Here is a 22,759-nt window from a genome sequence, read left to right on the forward strand (position 1 = left end):
TGGTGAAGTAGTAGATAAATTGCCAACTATGTGGATGAACTATCTTGGATATCATAGCCTGTGGACAATTGAAGCCACAGTCAACATCATGTAGAATAGAAGAACCTTTCAGCTGAGACAGCTGAGCCCAGTCTATTCACAGAATAATAAATAAATGACGAATAAATCATTAATGAAACCATTAATAAAATGGTTAATGCCAGTAAGTTCTGAGATTGTTATAAAGAGAAAACCAAAATAGAAACTGGTACATAGAGTTGTACTGGGCCAAAACCAAAACATGTACCCTTCACTTTGTAACTGAGCAGGAGATGAAGGCTTTTTAGGAACTTCAGGAAACAAAAGTGGCTAGAACAACGGGGAAATTGTTATTGAAAGGCAATCCTTGTTATGAAAGGCACTTTCACCTGCAGTAATGTGAAAGGTAGAACTAATGAACACATAGAAATCACTAAAGGTAAGAAGCAACTGAATAAGCTTCTGCATCTGGACAAGGAGTTTTCCCGGCAGAATTCTGAAAATGCCAAGTGACTTTTAGCTGGCTATGATTAAATACAGAAAAAGAGAGAAACTGTTCAGTTTTGGAACAAACATTGTAAGAAATATACCTTGAACACTTTTTCCAGAAAAAGAAATTCTCAAGGAGGAAATGACCTTTGGGTAATGGTCAACTCCAGAGAACTGCAAGTAAAACCTATAGCCTCAGGGTCAGTTACAATCAAGAGTGCAGCTGTAACAAATTTTAAGTCTTCAGAAATATTTAAGCCAGTACTTCATAAATCTCTCAGATGACAAAAAGACTTCCAAGAATCTTGTAAGTATTTTAAGTATTGCAGTCCATCCACTTAGCAAGGCAACTGGTACCTAAGATTCTTAAGGATGTTGTCCCTTCAGCATCCTGACATTTAGCTCAAAGTTGAGGAAAAGGCCAGTCTCAAACAGATCTGTGGGTGCCTTTTGTTGAATGGAGTGGATTTTAATTTGATTCATAGAAACTATGCGATATTTTTAAAGGAATTACATAAGTTTGGTCTAAAAGGAAGAGACAATTCAAAATTTAAAAAAAAAAAAAAAAGCCTTCTAGGCCTTCAACCTTTGAAAATCAGGAAGCAAGTTGATAAGCTTTTCAACTTCAAACAAGCCATTCTCATGGAAAAGGACAACTCAGAGTCAAAAATCTCATAAAGAAGGGCCAATGGATGAGAATTAGGCCCTAAACAAGCACTCCCTGCTCCTGGAATCATGATGAATGAGACATGTGCCCAGCTAGGGTTCAGAATTGCTATGGACCATTTCTTGCTTTGCACCTCCCATTTTCCCTTTTCGAACAAAAAATCTATTGCTTGTCTTGCTACTGTATGCTGGATGAGAATGGGGAAGTAAAGTTCTTTCTTTAGTTCATGCATCTTCATATTGAGAATAACTATAGTAAAGGTGGCTCATATGTATCTGAAACAGATTTAAATGATGAGATTATGGGCCTTGAACCTGAGGACATATTTAGATGAAGCTTAAAGGGGTCTTGTGAGGTGGTAAATGCATTTTCCACATGTCAGGGACATGAATTGCTATTTGCAGAGGGTATAATGATCATCTCCAAAGATAGTTACCACCAAGCCCTTTCCTTCTCATATATGCATATCCATTGGGAAGTATAGGTTTTTCCCTTCATCTTTAATCTAGGCTGGCCCTATAGATTACTTTGACCAATACAATGTAGTGGTGTACTGAGATTTCTAAGCCAGGGCCTCAGGAGGACTCATGGCTCCTACTCCTCTGTTCTTGGAATGCTCACACTTGGGAGGTTACTTCTTGAATCATGACAGAAGAAACCCAGCCATTCTTGACAGAAGAACCCCAAGCCATTTGGAGAGGCCACATAGAGAACTGAGATGTGGTAGCTGGGTTTCCAGCTGACAACCAGTATCAACTGCCAACCACACGAATGAGCTATTTTGGATATTTCAAACCCAATCAAGCTTCTAGAAAATTGTAGCTCTAGTCAACACCATGTAGAGAGCAACCCAACTGATTCCTGTCAATTCAGAATTGTGGGGGGAAAAATTAAATCGTTGTTTTAAGTCAATTAAGTTTGGGGTTGTTAGTAGTTGGCAGCCAAAATAATACATATGTCAATACATTAAGTAAATAAGAGGAAGATCAAGTAACTCACTTCAACTCAAGAACAAAAACAGCTTATGTTTCATTTATTTATTTGTTCCTTCTTGCCTTCCTGCTTTGCCATCAGTCCTACCAGAAATCTTAGTAATTTTGGCATCAGTCCTTCATATTAAAAAATTTATCTAAATGTATTCCTGTGTAACAACATTTGCTTATTTTTAAACTTCAAAAAAGCTATCATACTGCATGTGGGCTTCTGAGACTTGCTTTTTGGGTCTTTCTTCCTATTAAAAGGACAAAACTCACTATTTTTCATTCTCTTGTCAATGAACATTTGAGTGGTTACAAAGAGGGCTGCCTTGAACATTTTCATAGATGTACTCTTGTACACTTATGGAAACATTTCTCTAAGGTATATTTGTAGAAAAAGAATGGTCAGGTATTAGAGAATGTAAGTAGTTAACTTCACAAGATAACGCCTGTGGTTTATAATCCCACCTGTAAATGTCTTCTTGATGCATATCTTCATTAATACTGTCATATCTCTTAATTTTTCAATCTATTGGATGTAATTCACCACAGTCTTAGTTGATCATATATGAGACTAAACATCTTTTCATGTGCTCAGTCACATCCTCTTAAAAGGTCCGGTTTGTCTTTTGCTCATTATTTCTACAGTACAATGATGAATAGAAGTGGTGATAAAATAAACATTCTCATTGAGTTCCTAATTTTTAATGTGCATCTAGAACTTAGTCATGCTGCATTATCATTTTTTAAATAATGTTGAATTTAGCTTATCAATAGTGCTTTTGGTTTTCACATCTGTTCATGTATGTGATGAGTCTGTAAACTTTCTCTTCTCCTACTGAATGTGTCTGATTCTATTATCAGTAGAAGTTATACTGGCTTCAGTAGAGCTGAAGAGAATTCCCTCATTACCTAGCCTTTGGGAGTTGGTATGAAATGTTGAGATAGTATGGTCCTTGAAAGAGAAACATCTGTAGATGTGGGCTAGATGTTCTGCCAAAAAATTATTTACTATTCAACACTATTGAATAAGTCCATGTAGCTTGCCCATTTCTTCTTTGGACAATTTAAGGAAATGCCATTTTTCTAGATGTTGATCCATTTTACATTTCAAATATATTAAAATGCTCATCTGTATCTCTATGGGTGAGGACTCCTTTTCAATCTTGTACTGTTTTCTTCTTGTTCAATTATGCCAATTTTACTGTTATCATGAAAACAGCTTTGACATTGTGATATTGTTTTCTAATTCATTGATTTCTTCCTTTGCCCATATCTCCATGCTTTAATATTAGGTTTATTCTGTTGGTCTTAAGTTACATACTTAGGCTTTTTCTTTAAGCATTTAAATTCATTCAGTGCTGTTTCTGCTACATCACCCAATTTTTCTAAATGCAGTATTTATAATTAGGTTCTATGTATTTATGTTTTCTTCTTTCATCTAGGTTTTTAAAAACTTGTAAATGTATGACTTAAAAATTTAACCATTATTACTAACCTCTTATTTCGGATCATCCTTTGAATACTGATTTTTAAAACTTTATTGTGACTTATTTCATGCCTAGTACATGGTCAATTTTTGCTAAAATAAAATGCTTAAGAATATTCTCTAATTGCTGATTATTTTAAATTTGTCCATTGAATCCCAGAAAAGATCAAATGCTACTCACATATGCAAGTGCTTTGAAAATGGTAAAGCAGTATAAAATATAGCAAGTTAGGTATGAAAGTAATATATACATGCAATAGCAGAAACCCAATGTAACTGCATGCCACAAATGATGTAATGATTCTTGTCTAATTTGCATTTTCAGAAAAGACTGTTCATATGTTACAACAGCAGTTAAGTTTACAACAATTTTTCTTTGTTCTTGGCAAACAAAAAAAGGTTAAGAATTTGCAGACAAGTCTTGGCAAAAGGATATTTTATTCTGAGGCAGCTTTGCCAATCCCTGAGAATATTGTTGACTGCATTGCCTAAATCTGTTTTTTTCATTCATTCTTTGGCTTGGTTTATCAGAAATTGGGATCTGTTGAAATCTCCCACAATATTGTTCAATTTGTTGGGTTAGCCTTATTAATTTTGAGGCCATTTTATAAAGTATGTGCAAATTTAAAATTGATATATATTTCTAGTGAATTGTTCCTTTTATCATTTAATGGCCGCCTCCTCTTTAATAATACTATCATAAAATCCAATTTTAATTTAGTATCACTAAAGCTACACAAATTTTGTCTGTTTTCATCTTTTAAAAAATCCAGCCTACAGCTAGGTTTTAAAGACCTAAACAATCTGTTGTTGAACTGAGTTTAGTCTATTCATGTTTAATTAATACTACTTGACTTGTTACTATTATACTAATTTTATTCCTCCTCCACCCCTTATTTCTTTTGTACTGTTATTGTCTTCCTATTCCACTATTTTAAAGTCTTCCTTTACAACAATTCATTCTGTATCTATTATTTTAGCAGTTACACTTGATATTTTACTAAAAATTTAAACAGTATCTTAACCTACCTTCTGGACAATGAAAGCATCTCAGAACATTAATTCTAATCACCCTCCTCCCATCTTAAAAGCTATTATCCAGTTTTTCAATTATACCTTAAAGTCCACATTCATTTTGCATAAAAATGTTTATTTAATTTTACAGCTGTTTACAACTTTACTTCTTATAAACACTTAATTACAACCTTTTTATATTAACAATACCTTTGATTTGTATCATTGTATTTGTTCACGAGTTTTTCGATTTCAGATCATCTTTGTGGAAACATTTTCCTTCTTGAAGATCATTCTTTTGTAGTTTATTGAAATTCTGTTGATAGTAAAAGTCTGTTTTTCATCTGAACATTTCAGTTTTGCTTGGTACAAATTCTAAGTTGATATAGTTTTTCTCAGAACTTTGAAGACATTATTATTCCACCATCTTTGGGTACATTGTTGCTATTGAGAAGCCTACTGAGTATGTGACTGTCTTGCCTTCATTGATGCTATTTTGATTCCTTTGAATGCTTTTAAAATCTTGTGCTTCGTATCTTGTAGTTACACTACTTTGGATTTAGGCATGGTTTTGATCCATTTATTTTTGGGATATACTCTGCTTCCTAAAATTATTGAATTCATGCTTTTCAAGTAAGGAAAATAGTTATCTTCAAATATGCCTCTCTTCCATCCTCTTTTTCTCTCATAATACTTCTGGTTTTTATAATTCTTCCCTCCATATCTCTAAAGTTCTCTTTAATATTTGCATTTTCTAGCTCGTTTCTCCTTGCTGCACACCAGGTAATTTCTTTAGATCTCACTTCCAGTTTATTTATTGTCTCTTGAGTCTAATACAATATTCAACACGTCTGAGGGTTTTTTTTTTTTTAATTTCAAGTAACATATTTTTTCATTTTTGCAGTTCTTTCTTTTTTAGATCTGCCTGTGGTTCCATTTTTCATAGATGTCAGTAATGAGATCTTAGAGAAGCGAATTATTTCTACAGATTCTTTCTCACACTAGCTAGTTTTTAATTTGCACCTGGTAATATCTAATCATAATATTGCTTTATCTATGGAAGTCCTGAACCTTAATTTGCTTATGCTATGAGCTACAGGGTACTACAAACTAAATGCCCACTTCAACTGTCCTGGCTGGAACAGTATCTCAGATTCAGATTCATTTCCTTGTTTCTAATCCAAGGCATATGGATCTAATCCAAATTGCATATGGTTATGCTGCAATTGGTATTTGCCATCTGAGCAACCACTGCCCACTTGCATGCTTAATATGGTATTCACAATTCCCAACCAAAATGTGTTCATTTTTGTGAGTAAAAATAGAGGTATGATTCTCAGAAACTTCCCCTACTTTCTTTGAGCCGATTAATGCATTCAAAAATAGATTTTGTTCAGGATTTAGTTGCTTTTCAGTACTTAGCCTAATGTACTGCTAGAAGTAAAAGTCTTATTAAATATACTAAAACGGGTATAATATACTAACCTGAGAAAGCACGTGATTTATGGCAAGCCTTAAAAATTCAAACCTCTCTGGAAAGGTTTCCTATCCCTTGACCAGAACTCGATCACTATTTTGAAACTGAGTATATATTAGAAAGGCCCTAGGATATGAACTTATCCAATAGATTGCTGTCCCACTTTGTAGAAATTTCTCACATTATTCTAAGATACTCAGTTAAATTTACAATATATGATCCAAATCAACAGGACTAAAATCTATAAAAATAAAGTATCATTTTAAACATTTTAAAAAATAGGTAATAAGGATTTGTTACAGCAACTTCCATCTATATGCACAACTTTATTTTTGGAAGCCTGAGCCATCTATAATATAAGCAGGGCTTAACAAGGCAGCTGGTGATTTCATTTTAGTCAGAAACCTAATAGGCATTATGACAGCAGAGGTGGCTGCTCTGGTCTTAAATGCAGATGGACTGTTTGCATCTTCATTATTCATAATGATTGCTTTGTGTTCTCTGGAAGATCAGGAAGCTCTCTGCGTCTCACCCTAATCACTGAAGTAATGAAAGGAGATTCCCGCAGCAAAGACTGCAACCGCAACTGCTGCAATCACACCTACAGGTAAAGCAAACAAAAAGCAAATGGTCATGGGATAAGCAAAACAAAGGCTTAACTGATCCTAGGCTCTGAAATGTAGGTAACTCACGGGCTTAGACAACAAGATGCACCTGCACAAACACATGCTCACACACACGTATATATGTATTAAAAGCCAGCCAGTTGGGCAGCCCTGGTGGTGCAGCCGTTTGGCACCACCTGCAGCCCCGGGCATGATCCTGGAGACCTGGGATAGAGTCCTGCCTTGGGCTCCCTGCACGGTGCCCGCTTCTCCCTATGCCTGTGTCTCTGCCTCTCTCTCTCTCTGTCTGTGTCTCTATGAGTGGATAAATAAAATCTTAGAAAAAAATAAAATAAAATAAAAGCCAGCCAGGCTTAGGAGGAAAATATAGCAATAAGCTGGATAGACGGCAAAGGCATGACTGATAATCATGTACTTCACCACTTAGCAAAACCTTCAAAAAAAAAAAAAAAGTATCACTTATTCGTGCACACATATCTGACGGAAAAACTCAAACATCTTTAAAAAGTTTCTATAAATATGCACACTGACATTCCAGCTGTCCCAAGGTACCCAGTTTCAACCAAAAGACAGTCTAATGGGCAGCAGGTCTCAAACATAAGTCGTTTGTGTAAATATTAAAACTAAAAAACTCAGATTCCACCATTATAAAATCTAAAAATTAGTTACGTTTGTATTGATAACTTTTAGTTTTATTTTTTCCTAATAACTATAAGTTAACCAAAACAAAACTGACCATAGTAGTCTAGACAGACACACACATACACATGCACTTTGATACAAAGAATTTAGGCAATTACATAATGAGTAAGTTCCAAGAAAAACAACTAAATCTTCTGGCTTCTAACTCTCAGTTAAAAGTCTTAATGCTTATAAAGTATTTCTCAAATTGGCACTCCACTTAACAATAGTCTACATGTTCTTTTATCAATAAGTCTGAACAGTGTTAAAGTAATTGCCACACTTCTTTGGAGTCTTTAAAATTCTAAAGTTCATTACAAATTTTCAGACCTGAATTTGACTTTTTTCATAGACTATGTATCAGAATTTTCTACAATAGCTGTTTTGAAAAGAACACCAGTCTGGAAAGCATTGGCCCAACTATACTAATTAATTCCCAAAATGCAACAGGTTTTTCTTCTAAAAACACCAAAAAAGGGGTGCTTGGGTGGCTCAGTCTGTTAAGCACCTGACTTTTGATTTCAGCTCAGGTCATGATCTCAGAGTAGTAAGATGGAGTCCTATGTTGGGTCTGCCCTGGTATGAAACGTGTTTAAGATTCTCTCTCTCAGGCACCTGAGTGGTTCAGTCAGTTTCAGGGTCTGCCTTCAGCTCAGATCATGATCCCAGAGTCTTGGGATTGAGCCTTGCATTATGAAGCCTCCTTAGCAGGGAGCCTATTTCTTCCTCTCCCTCTCCCTCTGCCCCTGCCTCCCAATTGCATGCTCTCTCTCTGTCTCTAAAATAAATAAATGATTCTCTCTCTCTCTCTCTGCCCCTCCCACCCACTCTAAAAACAAACAAAACACCAAAAAAATTAATAGGAAGTGCCATGTTTGAAGGCAATTAGGATAATGCATTATTTATAAATATTTCCATCTCTTTCATCTCCAGGGTCTAGTACTTTCCATAATACTCAATAAATACCAGCTTAATCTAGCACCTCTAAGAAAGCAAAATGTAATGGAAATAATTTTAAAATAATGAGAAAACCAAAGGCCAACATAACATCTTTTCAATGTTAAAAAGGAAATTAAATACCTATATTTTGCTGAATTTTCATTATTACTGCAGTTTTAATTGGTTGTTTTGGTTGTTCATCATCTGTGTTGTCCAATGAAGCTTCAGTATTCATAGAATAACTCACACAAGCTGCAAGAGGATAATAATAATAAATCCTAAATAAATGGGAATTATTAAATTATTTAAAATAAGTTTTAAAGAAGAACATTATAAAGAACATATACAATGAGCTCCAATTTCCTCCAACTTGGCTTTTTTACAACACAATTTGCTCATCAAATGCAGGTGAGTTAAATTTCATGGAATATATGTCAAACTGACAATTTTAAAAATACTATAGTTTTATAATTGACTGAAACCAGAAACCAGAGAGTTAGTTCTAAATGACTCTCACAAATTATGGGAATATAAATATAGTAAAAAAATATAGTAAACAAATATAGTAAACAAATAATAATATGGTAGGGAAATATAGATAATATAGACAATTTAGATAACAAAGATAGTAAACAAGTGATTTGTATAGTAAACAAGTAATCTGTTTCTTATATTGTAGTAAAAATAAACTGATGCCAAAAATCAAACCAGATAGGAGCAGAGTAATTTTCACTCTTAGTTGGGATTAATTTCTATCATTCTTATTGGTGGCTTAACAATAATTTCAAATAATTGGTTATTAATATTAAAAGCAGGGATTAGCAACTGCAGTCCCATGAGGCAAACCTTATGTGCCCCACAAAACGTAAAATATTTACTATTTGGCCCAATACAGAAAAAGTTTGCTGACTGGATCTCACCTGAAATTTGAAATATAGTAGTCCTCCCTTATCTGCAGTTTCAGATACCTGCAGTCAACTGCAGTCCAGTAGCAGATGATCCTATTTCTGACATAGAGTCAGCAGGTCAACAGTATCCTAATGCTATGTGTCACCATGCCTATATCATTCATCTCACTTCATTTCATTATGAGACATTTTACCATCTTATATCATCACAAGAGGGGTGAGTACAAATATTATATTTTGAGAAAGAGCACATTCACATAACTTTTTTTTACAGTATACTGTTATAACTTATTATTATTTTTAATCTCTCACTGTGCCTAACTTATAAATTAAACTTTATCACAGGTTTGTATATTTAGGAAAAAGCATGGTAGATAGAGGGTTCATAGTATATAGAAAGGTACTATGTGCAGCTTCAAGCATTCATTGGGGTTCTTGGAACTTATCCTCTGCAAATAAGGGGGTCTACTGTATACAAGCAAAATATGATCATTAATTTAACCTTAAAACACCTCAGTGTTAAACAAGGCAACTACCTTATCTCATTTTACAGATGGAAAATAAAACCTGAAAAGTTAAGTGCATATTTGAGAGTCACGAGCAGCAGACTGAGGATTCAAATACTACGGGTTCTCTTCCTATTTCATTACGCTGGCAATAATTTATATAGATTAGCTTAGCTGAATTTATTTAACACTGATTAAAACTGTCTGAACTAAAAACATCCTTAGATATCATATAGTCAGTGGTTTTCATTTTTTTCCCTAGTGCTAAAGACTCTGATAGAAAATCCCAGCATATAAAATAGATAAAAATAGAATTATGCTGACTAAAGCAAGAATGGAAAGCTCCTGGAGCCAGACCCACCTCTTTACCTCAGAGGTGGTAATCAAATGCTGTTCTATATGATTCCAGGGAACTGTCTAAAAGTATCTACACTTCATATTGATCTTTTTATTTGCAAAGAGTAGAGAACCACAGAATGAGAGACAATGAATACTACCATTTAAATTCAAAATTAAAGAGCTTATTGCTTGGATTTAAAATGTTCTTGTAGACATCTTTACATTTCAATATAACAGCACAGGCTCACAAGTATGATATATAAACTTACTGAAACAGGTATCTGTGGTACCAAAACAGATAAAAGAAAAAAAAAAACTGCCTAATTTTCATCAATTTCCCATGAAGAAAAGTTTACTGTCATTTTGAGAAATCATCTTTAGCCTGGGTGGTTCAATTGGTTTAAGTATCTGCCTTTGGCTCAGGTCACAATCCCAGGAGCCAGGGATAGAGCCAGCATTAGACTCTTGCTCAGCAGAGAGCCTACTTCTCCCTTCCTCTGCCTGCTGCTCCCCCTGTTTGTGTTCTCTCTGTCAAATAATAAATAAATTTTTTTTAAAGAAATCACCTTAGATGATTTCTAATCACCTCATTAGAATCAAAAGTATCCCAATCCTTTTTTTCCTCTTTAAGCATATAACCAAATAACTCTAAAAACAGACAAAACTCTTTTTTTTCTCCCATATCATATTGGTTACAAAGGCTAAAAATTCTTATTATAAACTATCTCTAGAAACATTCTGTCTTCTGTATTTCCACAGTTTCTAGATTTCTCAAGGATTAGAACTTAGTTCTAGATTATATTCACCTACTAGCTTTATATTTCCCTTAACTTCATCTATAGATCAAAAAGTTGAATGAATAGTACAGTTTATTCATGTTAACACACACACAATTTTGGTTTTTCTATTAGTAAATATCAGTCCAAAAAACTTTTTTGGGGAGCCACTAAAATCCATATATAACAAATACAAATAAAAATAATGGATGAACCATGAATTACACTTATTTGCTAAAGGATTTATTTTTCTTGAGTACTTGTATTTAAAGAGCACAAAAATGGTTTTGTCATGACATGGTACTTATATATTTAATATTGTTATATGCAAAAGTCATGCTCTAGTATATCAATTCTGCACAATATACTTCTATTAAAAAAGACATTTCACTTTAATCTATCATACAAACTCATATTGGTTTTATACAACTCTGAGATAATTTTACTGAGGCAGAGCATTTTTCAAGGATAGATATGATCTTGTCATAACAATTTACTCGTGTTTATTTTTGATGGGAGCGTCCAGGATTTTAACTCAAATCTCATACACAATGTCATTTTACTAGTCTCTGAAATTTAAATGCAAATAACATGATTCAATAGGAAATTAGATCTTAACCGTTCCTTAAAAACCAGGTCATTTTAACTTCAGACAAGCCTCAAATTAATCATGTAAGAAAGTAACCTTTTGAGCAACTATCAACAAAAGAGAAAACAAGGGCAATAATGAATGCATGTGAAGTTGTAAATGTGTTCAATTTCATTCCAAGCTGTTGGCAGTTAGGCAAGACTATTTAAATGCTTAAAATAAAATGTTACGACTTGAACTCCTTAGTTGTCTTCTTGCCCATCCCTGAATACTAAAGTAATGAGGTTTAACTATACTCAATAATTTAGTCATAAAAATACATGTTCATTATTGCTTCTCTTTCCTTTATATTATCAATGTTTAACCAAACAACAAAAAGTAATTAGCTCTGATATCAAGAGAGAATTGGAAGAGTTTCACCAGATTTTAAAGGTGTCTCCAATTTTTAGCTGATACTGTAGATAGAATGTAACTGAATTATTAGCTTAATATCTAGTAGAAGATGACTAATGCATTTAAGAAATTTTAAAGCCATAGTTATCCTTCACCTTAAGTGAGTCATTCTGACAAACAAATTGTTCTTCATCCCTTAAGTCATTTAAAAGTATGTTATTTTAAGGCAATCACCTGGCAAAATATGTATTTCAAACATAGCAACTACTTGGCAAGTATTTTATAGAATAGAAATAATTAAATAATAATCAGCAAATAATAACATCAAATACTTAGAAAATAAAGCCAGATTCTTATAAAAAGTTTAACACCCCTAAATGTACACTTATTTCAATTTTTGAACTTGAACATTTGAACTCCACTTTTTTTGGTTTATTGTATATGAAAACCCTAATTTCAAATATATAGGAAAATCTATACACACTATAAAATATTACTTTCATACTTTAATGTTAATATTTTTTCATTATAATCTAGAAATTATTTAAAAGTCTTATAATAGTGGTTAAAATCACCCTACATTTATGTATCTCTTTTTGTTTAGAAAGTATTTTCCCTAATATTCTTACTAAATTCTCTGATCAACCCCAAGAGAATCTGGGATTCAGAGGAGACTTATTTAAAATTACATGGAAGTAAGTGACACACCTGGACTCAGTTAAAATACTATCTCCATAAAATTATGCATCTACTATTTTTGAGTAAATTAATGAATGAATGAGTAAAGGAGTGAATATAATTCTAAATCAATAGGATGTTTATGAAAAAAACATTCAATTTTTCTATTAACATAAACATTTTATGTTTTTACTCTATCCTATAATTTGGGAATGTTATTTTGCCATTGAAAATATGCTAATTACCAAATCATTCCTTCTAATTCAACAAATGCTTGAAAAAGCAAAACTAATAAAATTCTAGACAAGTCATATTCTTGGTCACAGTACATCTGATGCCAGTGTCCAATTCCTAAAAATCCTAGAGTTTCTTTTACTGCATTCATCCTTCAAAATGAACTCAAATGTCACCTGCTCTCAGAAGCTTTCTCTAATACCATACAAGGATCATGCCTGTGCTAAATGTTCTGATAATTCTGTTCATCCCTCTGTTATAGAACTAATCATCTTATTTTAGAGTAACCCATTTCTCTGTACTTCCCTCTATACTGTGAGCTTCTCGAGAGTTAGGACAGTATATTTGATCTCTAGAACCCTTAATGCTTAATAGGGCTACTTTAATAGGCCACCAAAAGTAGTAATCAATCAATGATTCAGTTGGGATTTATGTAAGTTCCAAAAACAGGGCAGTGTCCTTAAAGAAGCATACATAATGAAGTAATATCTTAATACGTTATATAATACTAGAAAAATATATAATCTTGAGACCATGGGTTTGACACAGTACATGTTCAAGTTATACATACCTAAACTTTCCAAACTGCTGTATTGTTTCCTTTGTGTTTATGATTATAAACTCTTCCTACTCAGTTAATCTCAATACTAGATAACTGGCATAAAAAGAAATATAGACAGAAAATCATTTTAAAATACAGTGTGGGGACACTTGGGTGGCTCAGCGGTTAAGTGCCTGCCTTTGGCACACGGCATGATAGACAAGTCCCAGGATGGAGTCCCACATTGGGCTCCCTGCTTGGAGCCTGCTTCTCCCTCTGGCTGTGTCTCTGCCTCTCTCTCTGTGTCTCTCATGAATAAATAAAATCTTTAAAAAAAAATACAGTGTGAAATATACAACTAAGTACCAATATTAAAAGCTTAAAAAAATCAAAAATCACAAAAAGACTAATGAACATTTATGTCATCTAAGATTATAAAGTTATTTTTAAATACTTCAGTTATTAGCTCATGCTAATATTTAACATGGTACAGTCTTAATGATAAAACTTACTGAAGGAAAGCTGCAAAACAGGATTAAAATATATTTAGTATACATATAATGATAAAAGTTCATTGGAGAATAGCCTTTAAAATGATAATAATAAGTAAGTATGTTATCTTGAGGCTAAAAATAAGTCTCAATTATTTGCAAGAATATTTCAAAGATTTCTAAGAATCATTTAAAAGCATAAAATTTTTAATATATTTGGGATTATCCACTGTATACTACAGAGCATGAATTTATACAATAGATGAGTGCTTTCAATTAAAGTGAAACATAAAGCAGTAATGGAAACAATTTACTAAAATTTAAAATACTAATGTCAAAACTTGGTTATTATAGATTGTTATTGCTAATCTACAGTCAAATATACAAATCAAAATATTTTATTCTCAGTGAATAATTAACAAATCATTGGAGATTCTAAAATTTTGATCATTAATGTTCTTGGTTTCTCTTACGAACTTACTACATGCTCTACATAATTAGCAATGCATACATAATATATCTTCCAAATCATATTATAGACTTTTTAAGGAAAGGAATCTGGTCTTTGATTTTTACTATTACATTGCTTTGAACAGAACAAATGCGTAATAAATACCTGATAAAAAGACATACTAAATGCTGTACACTAGAATTAATATTTCTAGTGCTGCATACTATCACGTTTTAAATGTTCTATACTGTTTAAAATGCTCTGAATTATATATATACCACAGACCCATGACTATAATACCCTTTTTACTTTTTTTAAAGTTTATTTATTTATTTATTCATTCATTTATTTATTTTTGATAGAGAGAGAGAGAGAGAGAGGGGCAGAGACACAGGAGGAGGGAGAAGCAGGCTCCATGCCAGGAGCCTAACGTGGGACTCGATCCCGGGACTCTGGGATCGCACCTTGGGCCAAAGGCAGGTGCCAAACCGCTGAGCCACCCAGGGATCCCTATCATATCCTTTTATTTTATTTATTTTTTATTATTATTAATTTTTTATCATACCCTTTTAAATGCAGTCCCCTACACATGCCTTAAAAACTCTGTATCTAGCCAGATATAAACTTAAAATTTTTCAAACATAAAATAAGTATGAAAAAAGATGTGTTTTAATTTCCAAAAAAATGACCTATTTAGTCTATATCAGTCAATTTTTAACAAATATTTATGAATACCTACCATGTTTGAGGCATGGAGCTCAGATAGAGATAAACATTCTAGGTACTTACTCTTAAAAATCTGACAGTTAGGGGGACCTGAATGACTTAGGAGTTAAGTCTCCCTTTTTCTCAGGTTATTATGACAGGGTATTAAGCCTCATGTCAGGCTTCCTGCTCAGCGGGGAGACTGATCTCTCTCTCCTCCCTGCTCCTGCTTTCTCTCACTATCTTTGTCACTATCTTGGTTTCTCTTATATAAAAAAAATCTTAAAAAAGAAATCTGACAAAGGTTGAAGATTAAACACAAGTGATGAGTTATATAAGTATGCAAATAATGTTAAAGAGCAGCACAGAATTATAATAAAGCATAATGGAGAAACAGTCTGGGTACATTAAAGGTAGTATCTATACAGGTTAAAAAAATTCTATTTAGTTCCTTGAAGACAGAATTAGTATGATATCGATTTATGGACCTCAAACCTTAGGACTAAATCAGTAATTTGTTTTAGTCATCAAATATTTACTGACTACCTATGATGTGTTAAGGCTAGGTTCTTAGTAAAGTACTTGAAATACAATAGTGATCCAGAGAGGCAAAATCCTTTTCTTGTAAATCTTCTGAAAAATCGAAGTTTGCTAAGCTGTACATATAATGGTTTCACGAAAGTCTGAATTTATTGAGCTTTAGTTTTGTTTTTGGGAGGCTGTCATACAGTAGCTTCTTTATGAATATATTATAATAGTGTAACCTACTTGGATATTTTTAATGTTTTAACATATAGAGAATGGATATGGGGCACCTAGGTGGCTCAGTGGTTGAGCATCTGCCTTGGTGATCCTGGGGTCCTGGAATCAAGTCCTGTATCAGGCTCCCCATAGGGAGTCTGCTTCTCCCTCTGCCTATGTCTCTGCCGCTCTCTGTGTGCCTCTCATGAATAAATAAATAAAAATTTAAAAAAAGAATGGATATTGGGATACACCTGGGTGGCTCAGTTGGTTAAACATCTGCCTTAAGCTCAAGTCATGAGCTCAGGGTCATGGGATCAAGTCCCGCATCAGGTTCCTTACTCAGCAGGGTCTGCTTCTCCCTCTCCCTCTGCCCCTCCCCTCTGCTTGCATGCCCAGTCTCTCTCTCTCTCTCTCTCAAATAAATAAATAAAAATTTTTAAAAAAAGTATAGATATTACCCTATTATTAATACAAGTTAAAATAACTTTTTAAAAGTATAATTGACAAGGTATTGAATACAATATAAGCTAGTTTATAAATGTTTGTTAAAAAATGAAATTAAGAAAAGGTAAAAATATTTAAGACAGATGGTTGTCTTTATTTTTTTTTAAAAAAAGATTTATTTACTCATTTTTAGAGAGGGAGGGAGAGAGCAGGGGGAGAGGCAAAGGGAGAGGCAGAGAAACTCTCAAGCAGATTTCACCTTGAGCGTAGAGCTCTATATGCTGGGCTCAATCCCAGGACCCTGAAGACATGACCTGAGATGAAATCAAGAGTCAGATGCTTAACCGACTGTGCCACCCAGGCACCCCTAGATGATAGTCTTTAAAAAATCTAAATGAGGAGTGACTTGGGTCACTGAGTGTCTTGAACCTCCAAATCTTGATTTGGCTCAGGTCATGATCTCACAGGTGGTGGGATTGAGCTATAAGGCTGCTTCCAGGCTCAGGAGGGAATATGTTAGAAATTCTTTCCCTATGCCCTTCCCTGGACTTGTACTTGTTTGTATGCATGTATGCACGTGCGCGCTCTCTCTCATAAATAAATAAATAAATAAATAAATAAATAAATAAATAAATAAGATCTTTAAAAAAAAGAAAAAAAACAAAACTCTAAATCTCTCTGTCCCTATGCTTTGATATCTGATTTTTAAAGTAAATTGCGAAAATAATTAAGTAAGTTGTGATTGGGTCAAGTTTTGCACACAGTGCTATGCTACCCTTTAGCCTTTCATGAATGTAATACACACTAAAAGTGTGACAACTAATTCAAAAAGAATATGAAAAGCATTTACTATGATAACAGATCCAAGATTCTAGCCAACAAGGTAGAAATTATACTAACAGAAGCAAGATGAAATTAAACCAGAATAATGTTAACATCATTCATGTTAAAATTTTTTTTTGAATGATGGATGCAATGAAGGTGGTGATGCTAAAATAAATATCTAGACCATGGTAAGCAGTAATTCTATAGTCTTTGTTATTTAGGTCCCGTGGAAAGGAATTGTTAGAGAAAAGCACAGGCTCTAGAACCAAATTACTTAAGTTTAAATTCTAGCTCTGCCATTTACTAGCAGTGTAACCCTGGAAAAATTACTTGACCTTTCTGAGCCTTGATTCTCTCATCTGGAAAATGGGAGTAATAAGAGTATCTGCTTCATAGGGCTGTTATAAGAATTAAATTATTTAGTATTTGTAAGGCTTTGGAAGGAGTGCCTAAACATAATAGGTTCTATATAAATAATAGCTAATGATATTATTAGAACATTAGTTTGAATTCAGGGTAATGTATTTTGAGAAAGGCAAACCAAAGTATATTTAAAGAAGTAGTTTTTAATCTTTCTTAGGTCACCAACCCTTTAATGGCTATAGTTCTTTCTCTAGAAAAAATTACAATAATTACTTTCAAGTGGTTTGTGGATCTCCTGAAAGCCAGCTAGGACCCCAAAGGTTATGGGTATTACAGGTTAAAAATCTCTAACCTAGAAGAACATAAACAAGGTGGTAAAAAGGAATGAGGTCTGGAAACTATAATAAAGAGACCAGTTAAAAGGTTTGTGCAAATATTTGGCTTCAACATACTTAGAGCATGATAGTTGCCCTCAAATTTAAAGCATGGCCTCAATAAAGAAGTACTCATGTTTTACGGCTCCAGATTACTGCATAAGGTGTTAGTTACAGAAAGGCATACTGGCATTCAGAATAAGGAAGAAAACAGTCTAAATCCTCATCTCCTAGGAATATAGATTTCAGTGTTAAAAAAAGATGAACAAGTTCAACTCTAATGATCCTACATAAAATTCATTCAGATTATCAATGAAGTATTGTTAGACACTTAGAGACAGAAGTAAACAAAACAATAAAAAAATCCCTAAAAAAAAAAATTAATTAAAAAAAAAATCCCTACTCTGATGACGCTAAATCTAGTTGGCAGAGATAGTGTAGCCATTAATCTGGGAAAACATATTTCAGAAAGCAGCAAACACATGTTTACCAGGTCATTTTCAAAATATCTATTGGTTAGGGAATATGCTATAACTATCTCTTATACTAGTTTTTGAAGGACTAAAATACAGCTGCTGCTTTAACATCAGATACTGAGCAATTTAAAGTATTTTTTTTTCTTTAAAACATGCTTAACGTTCCACATCATAATACTAACCTGGAGTTGTTGAAAACAACAATAACGAGCACAGTGGTCTCTAACTAATCAGAAACCTTACCGACAGATTTGATATTCACCAACCAAATACTTACTTGATTCATCATTTTAACAAAAGTACTCTGAATCACAAACTCTTATGGGGGGGGGGGGCAGGACTTACTTAAGTCACAGAAGAATAAGAATTAGAATAAAGACTTGAAAATTGCTATATTCAAATTTCATAAACATTCATTTTCAAAAGTAACCTAGTGACTACTACGATGTCAGAAATCTGAAGCTTGATAGTTACTCAGTATTTATTGATATTTGCAAATAATTACCTTTATCACATACTTTTTTTTTGTTTCAGGAAGTCTATCATATACTCACACTTATTTATAGATATGTTTTCATATCCTGATCTCACCTGATACAAAATAAAAACAAAGCAAAGCAAAAGAATACAAAGCAAAACAATAACAGCCTTCTAAAATATAAGGTCAAATGTGAAAGTGATGGTTAGGGGAAGAAACTGTGTTATATAATTAGATAGTACGGCAAATCTGTGTTTTATAAAAATAATTTTGATCTACAACATTTGGAAATGCCCATTTCAGCTTAGTATCCCAAATGTATGAAGGGGTAAGAAAATAAAGCCCACTAGTATGGAAAACACATTTAAAAAAATAGCTTAACCAAATAATTAAGATAGTGAATTTTAAGCAAACTTTTCTTACAATAAAAGAAACACTGAAAAGCCATATATTTCCACCTATTTAAAGCTGAACTTGTTTTATAAAGACCTTCTTGCTAGGCTTGGAAAATCTGAAGTATCTTAAATTTTGGTAGAATTTTCCAGGAAAACACAGATTGCATGTTTCTATCTGTAGAAATTAAACAGACATATTTTTAAATGCCTCAAAAGTATCAAACAGAACTAGTGTTAAAGAAATCTAAAGACATATTTAAACTAGATGGCTCATAGGTCATCTAAGCAAAAGTCTAATCAGGTTCTCAAGTCACATCATATAATTACCTGTGTTTATTTCCTCTGCAATTTCCAAATCTTCTATTTGAATCATATGATCTAACATCTCTATGAAATGGTCTCTCATTTCTTCAGCTGACTCATCACCAAATTTATAATCACATAACATTACAGTAGATCCCGGAATGGGGACAAAAACTCGGTGAGGGAGGATGTGAAACTCTTTTTCAGAATCTAAAAGGAGGAGGAACATTATCAATATTTAGATAGGTCTGTCACTAGCATCAGTGATATATTTGCGTGAAATATACACTAATAAAAATAAAACCTAAAGGACCTTTTCATTTTCTAATTGATCAGATACAAAATTGCTCTTACTGAATTCTGCTTTACCTCAATACTCCTGGTCTCTGCAAGGGACTAAATGATATTCCTATGAAATATAAACTTAACCATTGCCTTCAATGTAGGATATTGTTTTTTGTAAGTTATATATTCTTATATTATCCACTATCCTATGAAGGAATAACTAGGAGAATTTTGTTCCTGGTCTCCAATATTGTTGTTTTTCTTGTTTAACCATACAAACACTGCATTTTGTAAATATTTCTCTTCTTTATGCAAGTTTAGAGTCAAATTAGTGGCCCATCTATATCAAGTGTACAGGACATAATTGCACACCTTTTGACTAATCTTACCACTGACTTTATCTTATCAGATCTAACCCCCATTTCAAGCATGTGTAGGGCATTAAGATACATGTTTTGTATACTAGTCTTACTACCAACTCCATCTTGCTTTTTCATTTTCCCTTTGCTTCATTCCTATTGCTAAAATTTTTTATCTTGTTAGATTGTAGTACCTTTTTGTAAACAGTCTTAAATTATCTTTAGAAAAAATAATATGGATCTAAATAAAAAATAAATGTTTCATTCTTTGAATAGTCACAAAGTAAAATATATTTTCCCCAATTTCTAATACTGTCACTGTTCTACATAAACACATAATTATTGTTTGGTTCAACAACATCCATTCTATTAAACTATTAACAAAGACAGAGATTTTGTGTAAAGAATCACCTCTTTCAGCAATGGGTATGGTTAAATAAGTTACCAATGCACAGATCAAGCAGAAAACTAGGGCTTACTTTAAAAGCAATCTATAGTTCCTTGTCAAGAAACTAGTGGTAGCTTTATATGACTACAAACTGAAGATGATGAAGAATGCCTTAAGTGTCACAGAAAATGCTATGACTTAAATTCTGTGTTCCTGCCAGATTCTGCTTATCTTGTTGTCATATGAGAACTGGGAAAAAAATTTCTCTTTGATCAGACTGCCTCCTAGCTGTAAAATTATATTCCTGCAACTTTTACTGTAGCATGTATATTGCCCACACATTGAAATTAGGAATGTATTTTATTTTGGGCTACAGTTTCTTAAAACAAGTTCAAAACTTTCAAAGATGGCTACAATATGTATGTGTAATTAGCATGCAAAATTTTAAAACTATTTCAAACTGAATTCTAGTTTGCCTGAAAAGGAAATAAAACATGCTTGATATAAAATCAAATGTTGCGATGCCTTGGTGGCTCAATCAGTTAAGTGTCTGCATTTGGCTCAGGTCATGATCTCTGGGCCCTAGGATCTAGCCCTGCATCAGGCTCCCTGCTCAGTGGGGAATTAGCTTCTTCCTCTCCCTATGCTCCTTTCTCTCTCACTGCCCCTCCCCCTACTTTGTGCTGTGTGGCACACACTGTCTCAAATAAATAAAATGTTAAAGCATTAGTTACAGTAATTTTAAATTACTCATTAAAAAAACTTAAAAATTTCAAATTAAAAAGTTAAATTAGCCACTTAGTATCTAAATAGAACCAAGTTTTCTGATTGGTCTGAGCTTAAAAATGGGAAGATTACTTACTTACTTACTTATTTATTTATTTTAAAGATTTTATTTATTTGACAGAGCATGCACAAGAGAACACAAGCTGAGGGAGAGGGAGAAGCAGGCTCCCCACTGAGCAGGGAGATGCGGGGCTTCAATCCAGGACCCCAGGATCATGACCTATGCCAAAAGCAGACGCTTAACCAACTGAGCCACCCAGGAGTCCTGGGAAGACCTTTTAAAAAAACATACTTGTCACAAAGTATTCTAAGAATCCATTAGGAATATTCCCACAGCAGAGCATCTAGTTAAACATTATTTGAGTAAGTCCAAAACAGAGTAAAAAATTCAAGGCAATTTAAGAATTGTGTTTTTTTGTAAAAATAGAAGAATATACATCATCCACTAAAAAACACTATATGTTAACCATTTGCATCTGTATGATACACTTAACATGATTGTTTTTAAGTAACTGGATATACTGATTACATTAAGTTCTCAAATAATGATATTTTTTAAAAATTAAAAAAATTGTTTTACTAGTTACAAACAGAATCCTAAATCATACTACTGTATTATAGAAAATTGTGTAGAATTGTTGGTATTTGAGTTAATTCTTAAAAGATGAAAGACATTTGTATGAAGCAAACAGAAGTGCCATCCAGAGAACAAAGCCTCGACCAAAGGCAGAGGAATATAAGTGTTCTTTGAGCACAAGTGGTATGGATGGATATGAATGTAGGAATGGAAGAAGGTAAGAGACCTCAGTTTTCACAATGAGTAGATCATCTGTTGAGAGTAAGTTGGGTAAGACTGAATGTAGGCTGAACGCGAATAATGAAGCTCTGGAATACTTAAGGGGAATCTGAGAAGGGGAAGACCACAATAAGTTAAAGGAATGATTGGACTTCTTATATTTTTGTCATTAACTACTAAAGTTCTTTCATCTGGATAGCCAGAATTCAAAGACTATATTTTAAAGATTAAGTAAGTAAAGTTAATATGCCCTTTGCAGACTTCCTTAGGCATGCAAAAATATTCTAGTTCAGCTTAATTTCATGGCATACATGCTACATTTTACCATACTACAAATCTATAAAATCTTACCAGTATATAAGAAAGATAAGCTAAAGTAAAATGAAGCCTAAATCTAAAATCTAACAATTTGGAGTATATACGTTCAACTTCAAAATGTACGTTTAAAAAAAAAAGGGATGCCTGGGTGGCTCAGCGGTTGAGTGTCTGCCTTTGACACAGGGCGTGATCCTGGAGTCCCAGGAATGAGTCCCACATTGGGCTCCTTGCATGGAGCCTGCTTCTCCTTCTGCCTACGTCTTTGCCTCTCTCTGGCTCTCATGAGTAAATACATAAAATATTTTTTTAAATGTATGTTTATTTGTATTATTACACTTGCAATTTATTCTTTGATCGTGATATCTTAAGATCAACTAACATGTTGCTGAAATAAATCTCCTGTTACCAAAGTTTAAAAATATATAAATTTATATTGC

General features: G+C 33.3%; 1 protein-coding gene across 2 annotated transcripts in view; it reads right to left on the minus strand.

The window, feature by feature from the left end:
- Positions 1 to 4,769: 4,769 nt before the first annotated feature.
- Positions 4,770 to 22,759, minus strand: part of ODR4 (odr-4 GPCR localization factor homolog) — a 40,728-nt gene continuing 22,738 nt past the window's right edge. For both annotated transcript variants that reach the window (XM_026001202.2, XM_072733160.1), the window contains exons 13-15: positions 19,415 to 19,600; positions 8,519 to 8,629; positions 4,770 to 6,732 (exon numbers count right to left, since the gene is read on the minus strand). In XM_026001202.2, the coding sequence (XP_025856987.2) occupies positions 6,665 to 6,732; positions 8,519 to 8,629; positions 19,415 to 19,600 (365 nt within the window). In that variant the 3' untranslated portion in view covers positions 4,770 to 6,664. The remainder of the gene's footprint in view (positions 6,733 to 8,518; positions 8,630 to 19,414; positions 19,601 to 22,759) is intronic.

The sequence above is a fragment of the Vulpes vulpes genome, chromosome 13 (assembly GCF_048418805.1).
Source record: "Vulpes vulpes isolate BD-2025 chromosome 13, VulVul3, whole genome shotgun sequence".
Lineage (NCBI taxonomy): Eukaryota > Metazoa > Chordata > Mammalia > Carnivora > Canidae > Vulpes > Vulpes vulpes.